The sequence below is a fragment of the Corvus cornix genome, chromosome Z (genome assembly GCF_000738735.6).
Source record: "Corvus cornix cornix isolate S_Up_H32 chromosome Z, ASM73873v5, whole genome shotgun sequence".
Taxonomy (NCBI): domain Eukaryota; kingdom Metazoa; phylum Chordata; class Aves; order Passeriformes; family Corvidae; genus Corvus; species Corvus cornix.
Window position 1 is genome coordinate 6,617,835 of NC_046357.1, and position 15,843 is coordinate 6,633,677.

The 15,843-nt window shown below is 40.1% G+C and overlaps 1 protein-coding gene across 1 annotated transcript in view; it reads left to right on the top strand.

The window, feature by feature from the left end:
• Positions 1-1,669: 1,669 nt before the first annotated feature.
• Positions 1,670-15,843, top strand: part of IL6ST (interleukin 6 cytokine family signal transducer) — a 33,086-nt gene continuing 18,912 nt past the window's right edge. The window contains exons 1-6 of the mRNA XM_039566701.1: positions 1,670-1,766; positions 8,784-8,864; positions 9,442-9,753; positions 11,556-11,688; positions 12,930-13,090; positions 13,428-13,579. Coding sequence (XP_039422635.1) covers positions 8,798-8,864; positions 9,442-9,753; positions 11,556-11,688; positions 12,930-13,090; positions 13,428-13,579 — 825 coding nt within the window. The 5' untranslated portion in view covers positions 1,670-1,766; positions 8,784-8,797. The remainder of the gene's footprint in view (positions 1,767-8,783; positions 8,865-9,441; positions 9,754-11,555; positions 11,689-12,929; positions 13,091-13,427; positions 13,580-15,843) is intronic.

Consider the following 15,843-nt stretch of genomic DNA (forward strand, 5'->3'; position numbering starts at 1 on the left):
TGCAACCCGGAATCAATGTAAACACAAACACACTAACCATAATCTGGTGAGAAAGCAAAGGTGACAAACTGTAATGCTTTTATCATACTGAAAAAACTGTGAAACTTATTCCCCAGATGTCATTTGTCTTGATACATTAAGAAGGGTTTGAACACCAAAAGTCCTGAAGGAGTAAATGGAAAGGACTGAGTCTATTGAGTGTAGAGACCACCAGTGGGAGAAAACAGCAGCATCTATAGCACCTAAGGTTACTAGACAGCATCAGCTGTGAGCAGGGACATAAAGTAATAATCTGCAGGTTAGACAAATACCTACTGGAAATTATGTAAGTACAGACAATTTTGTTGTTAGGAAAGCAGAGCAACTAAATGACCATTTAAAAGTGTCTATCTAGCTTTACTCTGTTGCGTAGAAAAAATACAATATTCTCAGAGTTAACAACAGTATTTTTGTTGGATATTAAGCGATCTGAGACAGTAAACCAAGCATAATCAGAGACTGGTACTAAATACATGAGAAGTAGTTTACCTTCCACTATCTTTTTCCAAAGTTCTAAATCTTATTAGCAGCTCGTGCCTGTTTGCTCATGCCAGTGCTGGAAACAGGGTATTGAACTAGATGTCTTTCTCATCTAGCCAATCTGCCCACTCCTCTAAAGATGTAACTAAAAGTGTAATATACCTCATATCCTACTTGAGCCCAAAGATAATTTAAGAAGGGGCAAAAGCCTAAAAGATATGGCTGGAAGACACTCGGGCTTGCATCAGTGATGTCTGATACTTTCCTGACTAGGAACAGCCTCCTTTGACACTCTCAGCACCAAGTTTGTGGCGTGGCACTGAAATGTGCTCTTTCTTACTCATGAACTGGAAAAAAAATTAACCTGGAATGAAGAAGGCATCTTAGAGCACATGACTCTGTCTGATTTACAAAAGTAGTTTCTCAGAGTTATTGAATGAGGAAATGTCCAAGGATAAGCTGGATCATAATCATCTTAACGATCTATATTAAGGACCATTCCTAAGAAACCTAGCCTTCCACAAACACCTTTTTCAGAGACTGGAATCCTAACTGACTTTCAGGGACTGAAATATCGAGACTGCTCTGGATCACAGCGCTTTGTTCACACCGCGGCTGTCGACAAGAGCATTCTCCAGCCGCCCGTGCTCCCAAGGGAGTCTTGCGAAACGCCGGGAAGGCCGCTAGCTCCTCTGGCCTGCTCAGGACAACACCCCCGCCGCGCCGCCCGCGCAGGCCCGGCCGGTCAAGGGCCAGCAGAAGCTTCCAGAGGCCTGGCCGCCGGCGGCCGGGGTGAGGTCCAGCTCTCAGCCGGGCGTCCCGCGGCTGCCTCCCAGAGCTAAAGCACACCTTGAAGGGAGCACCCTGCGGGGGGTGTCGGGCACGGCTCATTGACAGATGGAGAGACGCGGGGGAGGGGCACCGCCTCCCTCAGGGCCCCCGCCGCCGCTCCCGCCCCCCGCGCGCGCCCCCCGCGCCCCCCAGATCCTGCCACCGGCCCCCGCGTTACGGGAAGCCCCGCCCCTTCCTGCAGCCGCGCCCCCTCTGCGGCTACGTCACGGGCCCCGTGGGCCAATGGCGGCGTGGCTGGAGGAGGAGGGAGGGGCGCGCGGGGGCTGGGGCGGGGCGGGAGCGTGACCAGGCGCGGGGCCGCGCGTGCGGGACGGCGGCGCGATGGCGGGAGGCGGCGGTGCCGGTGCCGGTATTTAGAGACAGCGGCCGCGGGGCGCGGGCGGTGCCGGCGCTGGGTAAGGGCTGCGGGGGTGCGTCCGTGCGCGGGGTTCCCCTTCCCCTGTACCGTCCCAGCGTCCTCTCCCTGAGGGGCGTCCGCCGGCGGGGGTCGTGCTGGGCCGTCTTTCTCTCTGGGCCGCGTGCCGCGGCGGGGGCACCGGGGCCTTCGTCCAGGGCTGACCGGGAGGTGGGCCGGGGCGGGCGGGTGGACGGCAGCCTTGCGCCACTCGGTTCCGGGGCCGATCGCCAGCCGTGCCCTGCGGCGGTGTCTCGTCTCGTCCAGCCTGCCCTCGCGGGCGCCGGCCGAGCTGCCCGGCGGTGGCGCTCAGAGCGCAACATGGCCTCTCCCGGGGCCACTCGCTGCTGGGCCGGCGGGTGCCGGGCCCCTCGCGGGGCCGCTCCGCGGTGCCCCATCCGCAGCCCTGTCCCCGGCGTGGCGCGGAGGGTCAGGCTGAAGGTTATCTGCCCTCTTCCGCGGAGCGGTGGTGGTTAGTGCTGGCAGTCTGAGTTGGTAAAGGTGTCGCGACCCTCGCGGGACTCGGGTCTTTCGGGCTTTTTCGACTCTCAGATAAGCGTGGCTGTACCACCGGCAGGCATTTCCTTGATGCAGAGATTTGCGTTTTGTTGCTGTCACCTCAAGTGGTCTGTTCTTGTTGCCTGTAGATTAGAAGGTAGAAAACTGCTACTCTGAAAGATACGCATACTTCGTCCTATTGTTGGTCCAAGTTCTGGAGGGGAATCCCTGAGGAATTAGGGAGGAGCGGGTACAGTGGCCGTCTGGTAACTTCCAGTGTGCTCCTGAGCTCCAGTCATCCCTGTAGTGGGGCTCTGATGCTTTCCCTAAAAAAAAAATCTGCATCATTATTTTAGTCTCTCAGATGATGAAACTGAGGCACAAAGGAAAGCCGTCTGCCAAGTGTGTTGGCAGGATTGAGGGGAATAATTCCCAGTCTCAGTTTTCTTCCGTGTTTCAGGCTGACTAGGGGTTTGCCAGCTGGTGGCTGCTTGTTACTACTGAGCCATTCTGAAGGAGAAACCTCGTAGTAGAACTATATGGGGTTATAGTTCTGTCGTTAGTGATCTGTCCTGTCACAGAGGGGTGGAGGGGCCAAGAAGTCCACAACCTGAAAAGGTTGGATACTATTGGGAGTTAAGGTCTTTTTCTTTCTCTCTCTTTTCTATAAAAATATAACGGTTATACTTCCTGTATACTGTTATTTTCAGAAGAATAGTTATGTAAAATATACTGTTGAAAGCATGTAACTTCTGAATTTAACAGATTTTTTTATCCGTATGTTGGTGTAGCACAATAAGAATGTAAGTGGGGATGATGAAAATTTGATGTTACTTCCTAGAAGTTGAGCATTCAAAGTAATTATTTGGATCTTGTTTATATGTCTAGAAATACGGTGCTTCAAGTAAATCAATAGATAAATATTTTTGGCTGAGGGGAAAGACACATGCACATTTATAAGCGAGTACACCAAATGGAGATACACTGTTTCCTGTGCTGCTTGTCTGGAGGATTAGCACTAGCACAATTATATGAAATTAAATGAATTTTTTGGCCATTTTTTTCATCTGTTATTCTTGTATTAGCAACAGCTGTCTAGAGAAGCAGCAGTGCTTGTGATCAGTTTGGAAGGTTTGACTGCAAAATGAGAACATGAAGTGCTAAGACATTCAGTTGTACAAATTAATTTGATTTTTGGACTGAAACTACTTTCTAGCGGTGAAAAAATTCTGAAGTATTTCAGAGAAAATGATTTATCGTTTTAAGAAGGTGCCAGAAAGAACTCAGTTATTGCAAACAAGTATTTGGTGTCTCTAATTAGGTATTTCAGTAATTTTAATCTGTGAACCTTTCTTTCTTTTCTTTTTTTCTCTTTACTTTTTATTCTGAGGGCTCTACTAAAACTCTAGGGTTAAGCCTCCTTCTAGAGGCAGAGGAATAAGTAATGTAGAGAAATTACTTGTTTAGATGGTGAAAGAGATAGAGATGTCATTTGTATGTAGCAATTTTAAATAAAAAAATGTGTTTCAGAATATTCTGTTCATGTAATGTTGAGTAATATTTTCATGTGCTTCCCTTAGAGGTGTCTGGTGTTTTGTGACTCTCATAAATATTTCCAAGAAGGAAGGAAGCTTGGAGGAAGGAAGGAAGCTTGCAGATGAAATATGCTTAATTAGAAAGCAGTTAATGTTTGAGTAATCAAAATTCCTTGAGGATAGTTACAGCTTTTAGATGGCTTTAAGTATGGTCTGGCTTGTTATAAAACCTCGAGCAGCAGCTGCTTTGTGAAGCATCCTTGGTTCTGTCTGCCTGAGCTATGTGGATTTATAGCTGTAAACATAGCTTTTAATTTTTTGAGGAATTTCTGGAAATCCATTTTCCATCAACCTTTGGTCTCTTGTGATTGATGTGATGATGAGCCTTAATAGACTGAACACCTTCCTGTGGTGGTTGTGGTGTTATCTGTGCTTCCTGACTTGCAAGCTGGCTTTGCTGGCAAGTACATGTTATTTTAGCTATAGTTTCTTAAACTGACACTGTGATTTGTAGGTCACTTGGACAGGAATTGCCACTTCTCTGAAATGGAGAGATAACTCATTATATGATGTATGCCTGTATTCTTTTGGGGGTAAATCTCATGATTTACGATATAAGATTATTTTTTAAGATTTCTCTCTTGCTCAGAATATGTAGTGATACCTGTTTTGCATGGAAGCCTGATACTTCTTCACAAACTGTTAGTCACAGATTAATCTTAAAACTCAACACTGTTGCTACTTTGTGCATATAAGGTTTGATTTTAGGGTTGTTATTAGCTTTTCATAGGACACTGCATGAAGCATCAGTTTATGGGTTAGGCATAAAGGCTTAGTGCTTTCCTTTCAAAATGGCTGCAGGATATGAAGAATAATGGAAGTCCCATTTGATTTGGAGATTAAATGGGGTGATCTTATGGCATGAGTTTTATAAGTCTGTCTTTATGGAAATAATAAGAGCATTTTAACAGTTTTTTCCTCTTTGAGGTAATTTTTCTTCTGCGAGTTAAGGACCATCACCAGCAGCATTCTAAATTGACCATGTTGGTTTTATTCAGTAGCATTTTGATGGATTTTGATCTTTTGCCGCTAAATTATGAGAATAACCTGACAAACTTCTAAAGTCAGCTTCTTTCTCTGTCTCTCTTGCCTCTTCACTCAGTGATTCACAACAACTACATAGTATAGATAAAAGTGTTAGTTTGGCTCTTTGGTTTTGTTTGTTTTTAATAAAAAGCATCTGAACTGACTAGCTGCTATGTTAGTTCAGCATCAGGTTCAGCTTTCACCTTAGATACTTAATATACTGTACTAGTCTGTAAAGCATAAAACTTGGGTTGAGCTGTGCATAGTGACTGAAAGAAATGGAGTTTTCTGTTGTCTAGACGAACAGCTTAGTCTGGCTTAAAGTCGTTAATGGTGAACAATTAGTGTTTAGCATTTCTGTTGAATGATGGCACTGTCTTTTAAAGTTTGGTGTAGCTTATATGCAGGGTTTCTGCACTATCTTCACCTGAGCATTTTTACACACTCAGATAAGAAAATGCTAGTTTGGATAGAAGTATCTTCCTCATTCTAATATGAAGTATGGCTGCTTTTGTTCGGTTTAAGTCCCACGTTTTGGTTTTTATTTTCATTTCTTTTATGGCTTTCATGTAGGCAAGATGGATGGAAGTGTCTAGTGTAACTCTGGATCTTTCCCCTAGAATTAAATTTCAATTAAGAATCAGTCTTGTAAAAGCCAGAGACACTAATGTTTTTTAAAATAGCACACATTAGAAGGGATTGTAATAGCCCCTTTGTGGGTTTGGAGGTGTGTAGCTTCAATCTTCTTCAAACTGCATTGATCAGCAGGGGATGGGGGTAAGTAAAATACATCAGAACAGCCTAAAGCAGATATATGCTGAATTGTGGCATGGTTTTGACACTATAGTTTCAACTGCTTTGTTCCCATAGTGTAGGTGGGTGGGCTTTCCACTTAACTCTTCTTTGCAGGTGATGGAGCATGAAGCTCTGTCCTCTTGCCTTTCAGGAGCCTACTGCAGTGGAATTGAGTAGAATGATTTGTGGAGGGCTTCACTGCTGCCTCAAAACAGTTGCTAAACTTTCCAAAGTAGTAGAGATTTGGACTTCAGTCTCTTTATGTGTGAATGAATCTGCTCTGAACAACTGAAATGTTGTTTTCAAGTCTGGAAGACAGTTGAATATAGAAATGGCATTTATTTGAAAATATAGTAATTTAATTTTAATTTCCAGTGGGAAAAATCATACTTTAGGACAAAATACATGATAATTATGCATTATTGCTTACTTTTATTGGTTATTGCTTTTTATTTGTTTATTCTTTCAGTTGCTTTGCAGTATTTTTTTTTATTAACCTGAGCCATACTTAATAACTGCTGCTATGAAAATCAGTGGATAGTTTTGTGGAAATGCTGTTTGACTTTCATAATTAATGTCCCAAAAGAAAACCAGTAACTTTGTAATGATGTAATAGTTAGCTTAGGTGACACTCCCATTACTCTGAGGTGGCATGAATCATGATAGCAAATGGGGAGAGAAATTCAACAACGTTTTAAAAACTTTCTTTTTTGCCTTTTTACATCTGTTTCATTCTTTCTCCTTCAGTGTGAGAGGTGCTTATGCTATTGTTTTGCAGTTTTTGGCAATTAGCAGTGAAGCGGAGCTTCTGCTCCTTTCCACCTATCTTGTAGTTGCTCTCAGGCTTCTGATGAATTTCAGATCTTCTGCAACTCAAGTTGTTGTGACTAAATAAATTTTAAATTAATCTTGATTAACAGATCAGATCCTAAGGTCTATCTGACAGATCCTAAGGTCTATCTGTAGTAGAGCTCAACAGGCTCTGGTTAACAAGCAGTATTCTGGTAAGCGTTAGCGTAAGTCAGGTCATTAAAGTAGATCTCTATGTCCTGGTTTTCTTTAGTGATTTAAACTAAAAGAGAATACTCTTTAGAATTTGGTTGTATTCACCATGCAAATTTATAAAAAATTTATAAAAATCTGTGAAGCTAGTTGGGATTTTTAAATGCAGAAATTAATGAGTGGGTAGAAACCTTATTTTTCAGATATTGGACACTTTACATCCAAAATAAGCAAAAATCAATTGATATAGTTGTTTTGCTCTACCCTTGTAATAAATATCCAAATACATATTGCATTTAAAGCAATAATGGTTTTTATATCCAGCCCTGTGAGAGTACTTGAGTAGAATATAGAAAAAATTAATAGCTTTTTGATTGTCAATGCCATATAGCTATGGTCCAATGATAAATTACTTGTTATTTAGTCAAAAAACAAACCAACAAACTTCCAGTGCCTTTGTTAATATGTTTGTCAAGTCTTTCAATCAGCAATGTTTCTACTATAAAGTTTCTATACAGGAAATTTTGGTGGGCTTTGAGTAATGAACTCACAAGTATAGATGCAAATAAAGATACTGCTGGGTGATTCTGATGGCTTTTATTTTAATTCTAACTGAAAGACATCTAGATTGGTGGACCCTACGAGGACTCTGCTGTAAATATTTGAGATCTGCTTTCATTTAGTTGTTGTTCCTGTGAATAGAGATTTTCTTTATGTTACACTGTTTATCTTGATTTGTAAAGAAAAAATGGCTTAGTTGTGTTGATGTGTAAGGAATGAGGTTCTGGCTTGGTAGTGATTCATGCGTAAATGTATGTTTAGTTTTACTTATATATGTGAAATACCTTGTGTCCTTCTGTCACTATTATTAAGTAAATTACATGCAATCAAAGCAAAGACATGTTTACTGTCATAAATTGCAGTTTATTTTTCTTCTGATAATAATAAGTGTAGCTTATTAATTTTCCTGTCTAGGGAATATTGTGAACTCCTTTAAATTTTTTACTGAGTTTCCTTTTATAGGGTAAAGCTCAGAATACTAGCTTCCAAAGAAGGTTAGTGGAAAATAAGACTTCAGAAACAGTGTTGCTGTAGGCCATCTCATCTCAAATTTTAGTAAACCTAAAGAGCCTATGTTTACTTTCTAGGTGTAAGAATAGAATAAAGTCCGCTTCTAGAAATCAGCTTGTGAACTAAATGCCTTATTTTACTAAGCCAATGTACTTGTTCCTGTAAAGATGCGTAAATGTAGCTAAAAATAATATAGCTCATATGCTTAGTAGGGAATGGTCACTTGCTTTTAGGAGTTTAGGGCTGCTTTAAAACTGCAAGTTGAGAAAACCAGAACAGACTTAGTGGCTTCAGAACAATGGGGGTGGAAGCTGCTATGTGAATGCTTCAGTTTCTCTAAAGTGTATTCTGGAAATATGAAAACTTGAGAACAAGTGAGCTCTGTTGCAATACAGAAATTAATATTATGTTATAAAATGTGCTCCAGCTTTTGGGGAATTGGAAGCTCCCTTGTAAAGTTTTGAGGAATTAATTAGTGCTCTTTTTATAGTAGACAACAGTTCTTGATATGGAAGCTTTGTGCTTCGTAATTCCTGAATGTATTTTAAGTTACTCTTGTGAATGAGACATACAGTTGTGTGGTGAGTTGTTCTGAACCTTGTCTGAAGCTTTTATATCAGTGCCCTTGAAAGTTAGGTTAAATATGATAACCATAATCAATTTCATAGGGTTATGTTTTAAAACCTGAACCACAGTGTTATGCTCTGTATTCCAACAGAAGTACCAGTGAAGTTTGTTTTCATATTACAGTGTGGACACCTAAAGCTGATAACATTTCTTAAACTTGCAATTAAAGCAGCTTTAAACAGCCTCAGTTTTGTTAAGTAGACATTTGATTTTGTCTAGATTAGCAGTGAGGAAAATAGAAACAAGATGCCCATTCTAATGTGAGAAGGTAGAAACACTTCCATGAAATTTAATGTGCATGTGTGAGAAGTTATCTTAGAGCAAATACAAATCTGAATTTGACATTGATCTAAAGTAAAGAGTAATAGTTTAAATTTAAGAATATATTTTTTCTCTTGTTACAGAAATTCTGTGCAGCATGTTTTCTAGGTGGAGCTGGGTGGCCTGTGGCTTCTATCTGGTGTTGAATATTTGTTCTCCTGACGGTAAGAGTTCTGTGTCTCAAATACAAGAGGATGTAGAATTTGTTAAATCAGATGTTTGAAGCACCTACTTGTCTAGTTACTTGTTGGATGGAGATAGAAAGCAAGGTATGTTGGGATAGACACACCTAGTCTTCTAACACTAGTTCACCACAACAAAGGTGCACAGTTACCCCAATTTTCCTATGATAACTTTCTTAAGAAATATGCTTCTTTATACTTTATTATCAAAATACTTTTTCATCAAAAGAGTAACCTCAAGTATAATAATTTCCTCCTTCAAAAGATATAAACATGCAACCCTTGACTCACCTCTCTAAGTGCCTCTGTTCATTAATAGAACTTCTCTAGCTTTGTAAAATGCTTTTGCAAAGCCTAAAGAACACTACGCTGGTTTTTCCCCTTAATTCTTTTTGGTGGTCTACTGATGCATTTCAGTTTTTTAATTGTCAAATAACTACTGAACGTGTTGCTTAGAACACACGTAGTGTTTTTAACATTGCACTAGTGATGTATCAGCAATATTGATTAGGGAATGCTCTGTAGTTTTTAATAAATGTGAAATTAATTTTCTTTTTAGCTTCAGGTGGACTTGTGCAGTCATGTGGTCACATCATCCCGGAGTCGCCTGTACTGGCCCTTGGTTCCAATTTCACAGCATTATGCATTCTGAATGAGAGTTGTCTTGACTTTGGCAATATCTATGCCAATCAGATTATCTGGAAGATAAAAAATAGAGTGGTACCTAAAGAACAGTATCGGGAAATAAACAGAACAGTTTCCAGTGTCACATTCAATGACACTTCTTCACTAGCTACTCCTCTGACATGCAACATTTTAGCAGATGGACAGATTGAACAGAACATTTATGGAATTACAGTTACAGTAGGCTGTGAGTACCTTTTTTTGTTTTACCCTGGTCTTAAAAAAATTGTTTCTGAGAAATGGGAAATGCAAATAGAGAGTGTGCATATCTTGAGGTACTTATTTTCATTCCCTCAGTTCATGGATAATAGAGTAAAAATATTGTCAAATTACATGCCACCACAGGTGTTAAATATGCACTGAATAAAGTTTCCTAAAAAACAGAAAGTAGTCTGGAGTATTTCAGTGTTGAAATAGGAAAAAAATGGAATAACAGAGATGTTGAAGTGGCAGATTTAAATTACAGAATTAAGATGTGGATTTAACTGAAATAGATAGTAGGAAATTAGGTTTTCCTTACTTCTTGCTTCTGTATCAGAATTGGAGGAAATACTTCTAGGTGATACATCTGGTTTCATACTAACGTTTTGAAAATAATGTTTTCTTAATTAATGGACTGAGAAATATTTAGTCCATCTGTACCACTAAAGCTAACCAGAATTGCCTTAAGGATGGAACATACTTGGATTACTTTACCTCCATACCTAAAAAAATACTTTTAGCTACTTACAAACATTCTTTGTTCTAGAATGGTAGCACTTGCATCGTTCAGAGTAAGTGCTCTTTTAGACCAGACTGTCTTGAGAAAGCCATGTGAATAACTTAATATGCTACTTTGTAATTACTTGATGTTCTGCTAATCGGGCAGGTGTTGAAGTGTCCTAAATATTGCATTTCATGGCTGATGAATTATGTTGTCTCCTAGTGATGGCAGAAGGTATTGCAGTTGCTGAATGGTCTGCGTGCAAAAGGCCAGCTTGAGTTCACAATGTAAAATGATGTGCTTTTGGCATGACTTACAAAATGCTTTCACAGGAAAGTAATGTTTTCCATTTCAACTTCTGAGGAGTAAATATTTTACCAGGAAAGATAAAATAAAAAATATTTTAAAGAGGTAGAATATATGGAAATGTGAGGACAGATAAATTATGCTAAGATTATAAATGGAATGACAGTACAGATGACATTCTGCATTTTTAATTCATGTTACAAGTCTTGAGATGCTTTTGTATTTAAAGCTGTTGTATTTTGATACTTCAGTTAAATAATGAGGCTAGAAACAGGTTTGAGAAGAATACAATTATTCAGGAAGAAAGAAATAAGCTTCATAAGGTTGTTCCGTTGAAACTAGCACTCTGATTGAAAAAAATAAGATTCTCTAAGTACATTATACTGTTTTAAATAGTGGTGATATAGGAAGTAGAAACAAACTCTGTGTGTGCTATAATTTGAGTTTAAAAGGGAAAGAAAATAGTTTTGCTGCATTCTGAAGACGTTCCTTACACACTACAGTGCATTGATGAAGATCCCTAAGCTTTCTTGTGTGGGTTTGCAGCTCAAACTTCTTCCATACCTCAGCTGGGGGAGAGCAGACCTATCAAATTGCCTTTAGAGCTCCAGTTACTGGCAAAGTCACCATATGCCAATTCAGTAGTGGTTATTAATTTATTTTTCTTCTGTGTGAATTAAAATATATTTAGTTGAGAGACGGTTAATATAAGGTTTTCTGCCTCGGAATGAGAAACCTTTCTTGTTCCTTACTAGTAGGTGCTTTTTCCTTATACAGCCTACTGTTTGTCAGGGCAGCTATTTAAGTTTCTTGGCTTTGCAGGATGGTATCCACAACTTTGTGCTGCATCCTTTAGAAAAAAAATTAATTAAATGCTTCCGATGTTCACAGAAATCCCCCTTTAAGTGGGACACATAAAATGATTCTTGCTGGACTGAAATGTGTGTACAGATTAATTACTGCTAACTCTTTCTGTACAGTGGCCCCAGAGAAGCCCAAGAATTTAAGTTGCATTGTGCATCAGATATCAAGGTTCACATATGTTATGACTTGTACCTGGAACCCTGGAAGGCATACATTCCTGGATACTGAGTTCAGGTTGAGATACAGCTGGTAAGTAGCACTACACAGAATATCTAAATAATTCTGAAGAATATTTTTTGTGCTAAACCAACATTCCTTGAAATTCCTGATACCTTGGAGGAGTTCTTTCCATAAGTCCAGTTTTCTGAAGCATTGCTGTCTGTGGTTTGAGGGGGAAGGGAAGAAGTTGGCATTCAAAGTAATTCTAAGTCAGACCTGAAGTTTTGGTGCTGAACTTGTTTCAGAGTAACAAGAATCTCATATTTTTCTATTATTCAAATACATGGTTAGTGTGGCTTGAGCACAATACATCTAAAAATAGGGGGCTGTACCCAAATTTTTACACTTTTCTAGGCTGACAGTTCTATCCCGTTCTAAACAAGTAGATGTCCCTGCTTATTGCAGGAGGATCAGACTAGATGACTTTTAAAGGTCCATTTCAATCCAAACCATTCTATGATTCTAAGTAGAGAAACTAATATAAAATGACTGAATTTTGCGGAGATGTTACCTACTCTGCACTTCATAGGAACTGTGGACAAACACTATTCTGAGTTAATCTTAACATGAAAGCTTCAGCAAAGTATTTCTCCTGTGAAAGTAAGTTAAGTTACTTTCCAAACTCTTTGGAGGGTCTCTCATAGTTTAAAGTGGAGTGAACAGGATTGTTGCTCTGCTCTGGGAACAGGAATGATTGCCTACAGCTTTCCAGCTACCCCATTCTGCTGAAGTGTTTTGGTAACAGTTGTAGTAGGAAGTATGTACAGATATAAAATGTTAATGCTTTGCACATTTCCTGATGCCCCTAGAGCTATCTGGTGTTAGTGTAGCAGAAGATGGTGAATAGAAGTTATGTATTGCACCTCTAACACTGTACTCTTGAAAGGTATGTGGGTAGCACTGACTACATTTTCTAATGCATTCTCATTACTGCCATGTTGCTTTTGATCAATTGTATCAGTTCTTGATCTTTTTTTTTTTTAAGCCAAGTCAGGTTTTTGTACAAATTTAATTACAGTGATGTAACTTGTGCTTTTGAAGATATGTGACTGGAAGTCAAGAGATTTTGTTTTGTTCAATTCTAATGCAATCACGTGTTTGTGGCTGAACAAGCCATTCCCACTTCTTCCCCTCTCTCTGCTTACAAAGTTAAACCAGAGGATAAACATGCAAGATAAACTGATTGATTAGTCTGATCTACCTTAAAATATTCTCTAAAGGAAACCAAACTTACTGCTTTGTATCTTGTTTTTTCCTTCTCTTTTGTTTAGGCCAGAAGAGGTCTTTCCTGACTGTATACCGAAAGGTGTAAACAATTCTTGCACCATTACTGATATTCAGTTCTTTGTTAACACGGAGATCTGGGTAGAAGCAGCAAATGCACTTGGGAAGGCTGAATCTGATCCTCTTGTTGTTGATCCCATTGACATTGGTAACTATATGCCCCTTAAGGCTCTAATAGAACATTACTGCTGCTTCTGTGCTTATTGCTGAATTGGTATGTTAATGTTTCTTCACTATAAAAATTAACACTGCAAAAGTGTTGTTGACTAGAACTTGAACTGTGCTGGGCAAAGGGATGGTGTGAGATTCCATCACAATTCAGACAGCAAGTTTGTGTTGAGTATTCTGCTTTAGAAAATAGTGTAAAGTAGCAGCCATTTCAGGTCCTGAGAGGCTTTAATAGTAGTGCTGCAACATAGTGTGCCAGCTTCTAAAGGCATGGTCAAGTACAGCTGTGGAGTTGACTTTAATTTCTTCTCTTCTAGTTAAACCACTGTCTCCACAGAATGTATCAGTCAGCTCAGGAATACTACCTACTGTTCTGAAGCTTTCCTGGGAGAATTGGATTTCAGATGCTGTGATGACACTGAAATTCAATATTCGCTATAGGATCGCTGGCGACACAAGCTGGATGGAGGTAATACCACTGAAGTCCCTTGCCATGATTCTGCTGTAACCCAGCCATTTGTCGAACTGCAGTTCCCTCTGTTGCAGTTCAGAGCATTCACCTTTATTTCCTTATGTCTTACATGGCCACCCAAGGAAGTTTATCTGGCCTGTTTATGAAGGCTGTGATCTAGGTATTTTTTGGCACAGTCTGAGTACAGTGGGCTTTTCATGTCTTTGTGGACTTTTCTGCTGTCCTTCCTGTCACAGTGCAGAATGTTTATTTTGAATTTTATTCTGCACATGTGACATACAGAACATTCATGAATTTTTGTCTTCCCATGCATGTGCAACATGAGTGATACAAATGTCATTTAAAGCTTGGGTGAAAACTGTATCATGCTGGGATGTTCTTTAGAATTTACTGTACCTGCAGTTGGGCTGCAACAGCCCCAGGCAGGGCCACAGGCTGGGACAGAGTGGCTGGAAACTGCACAGTGAAAAAGGACCTGGGGTTGCTGGTGACAGCAGCTGGACATGAGCCAGGGTGTGCCCAGGTGTCCAAGAAGGCCAATGGCATTCTGGCCTGGATCAGCAATAGTGTGGCCAGCAGGACCAGTGACTGTCCACCTGTATTTGTCACTGGTGAAGCCTTACCTTGAATCCTGGTTTTGGGCCCCTCTCTCCATGAAGGACCTTGAGTGGCTGAGCAGAGCATGTCCAGAGAAGAGCAACACAGCTGGGGAAGGATCTGGAATACAAGTGTTACAAGAAACAGCTGAGGAAGCTGGGATTGTTCAGCCTAGAGGAAAGAAGGCTCAGAAGTGACATTATCACTCTACAATTACCTGAAAGGAGATTGTAGTAAGGTCAGGGTCAGTCTATTCTCCCAAGTAACAAGCATCAGGATGAGAGGAAATGGCCTCAAGATGTGCCAAGGATGGTTTACATTGGATGAGAGGAAAAATTTCTTCCTGGAAAGAATTGTCAAGGATTGGCCAAGGGAAATTACCATTTAGAGTTACCATCCCTGGAAGTGTTCAGAAAAGGTCTAGATGTGGCTTTCAGGTTAGCAGTGACAAGTATATGATTGGACTCAATGGTTTCTTCCAACCTAAATGATTGTGTAATTTGGTATAATCTGGTTGCCCTGTGTACATTCCTCACGTGTGATGCAGTCAAGAAGAGGAAAAGGGTAAGGAGTAAGACTTAAGTGTAATGTACTATGATATGTTCCTTTCATCAAAAGCTGTGGGGTTTTTTTCTTCTACATCAATCTGGGGATATATTTCTAATAGCTCCTCAGTTTTTCCTTACTTTAAGCCTTCTCTCAGAGCAGTAGTACTCCAGCAGAGGCCCAAAAGTATTCTGAATTCTGTGAGTTCTTGGAAGGAAGTCTGCTTCTGATTTTACCAAAATACTGTGTTTGGAGCAAGTAGCATAACATAGCTCCTTGTGACTAATGTGGCTTTAGATGCAGCAACTATTTATTAAGGTCACCTGTATGGATATTTTAAAAAGCACTGGTCTGTATGATCTTGTCTGCAGCTCCTGGGTTTGTGGATATGTTGTCCTAATAGGAAAATAGGACAAGTTCTCCGAACTTGTCTTGCCCTTTTAACATATGCTCAAGACCATTGAAATAGTAGCTTTTAAATCAGGTGAACTTGCTTAGCTGTGGTAAAATTGGACTATTTTGATAATTCTTTGCCCTCAGGATTAACCTCTTAAATGTCCCACATTTACGTTTAATCTGCCGGCATTCCCCTTGCAGGGGTCCTCACTGTAAAAAGCCCTTACTTGCAAGTGGAATAACGTGAAGAGTCAGTGTGTGTACCTACTTGTGTCTACTACCTACTCCATGCCTCCTTCCCTATATATGCACTAAGAATACTTTTCTGCCATTTGGTTGCTCACCTAAGATGAATGAAAGAGCTTATGAAAATAATTTATCAGCAAAACTATAAGCTACTCTAAAACTATTTCCAATTTCACTGAAGAAGCACTGTTCTGGATCAGTGGAAGCAGTGATCCTGGACTTTTAACTTCTAGTAACCAATAATTTTGTAATCAGTAATCAAGCAGGTAACCTAGCTAGGTTCTGAATTGTGAGGCAGGATGTTACAGATCAGTAAGCAGCAGAGTTGTATGGGAAGGAAGGAGAGAGATGTAAGCTAATTTTTAAAAAAAGAGAATGAGATTGTCCTGAGGTAGCTGCCTAACTGTTCTAGTGTATGTATGTTCTTGTACCTGGTAAAGACCAACAACTCTGACCGAACCTTTACCAAACAGTGT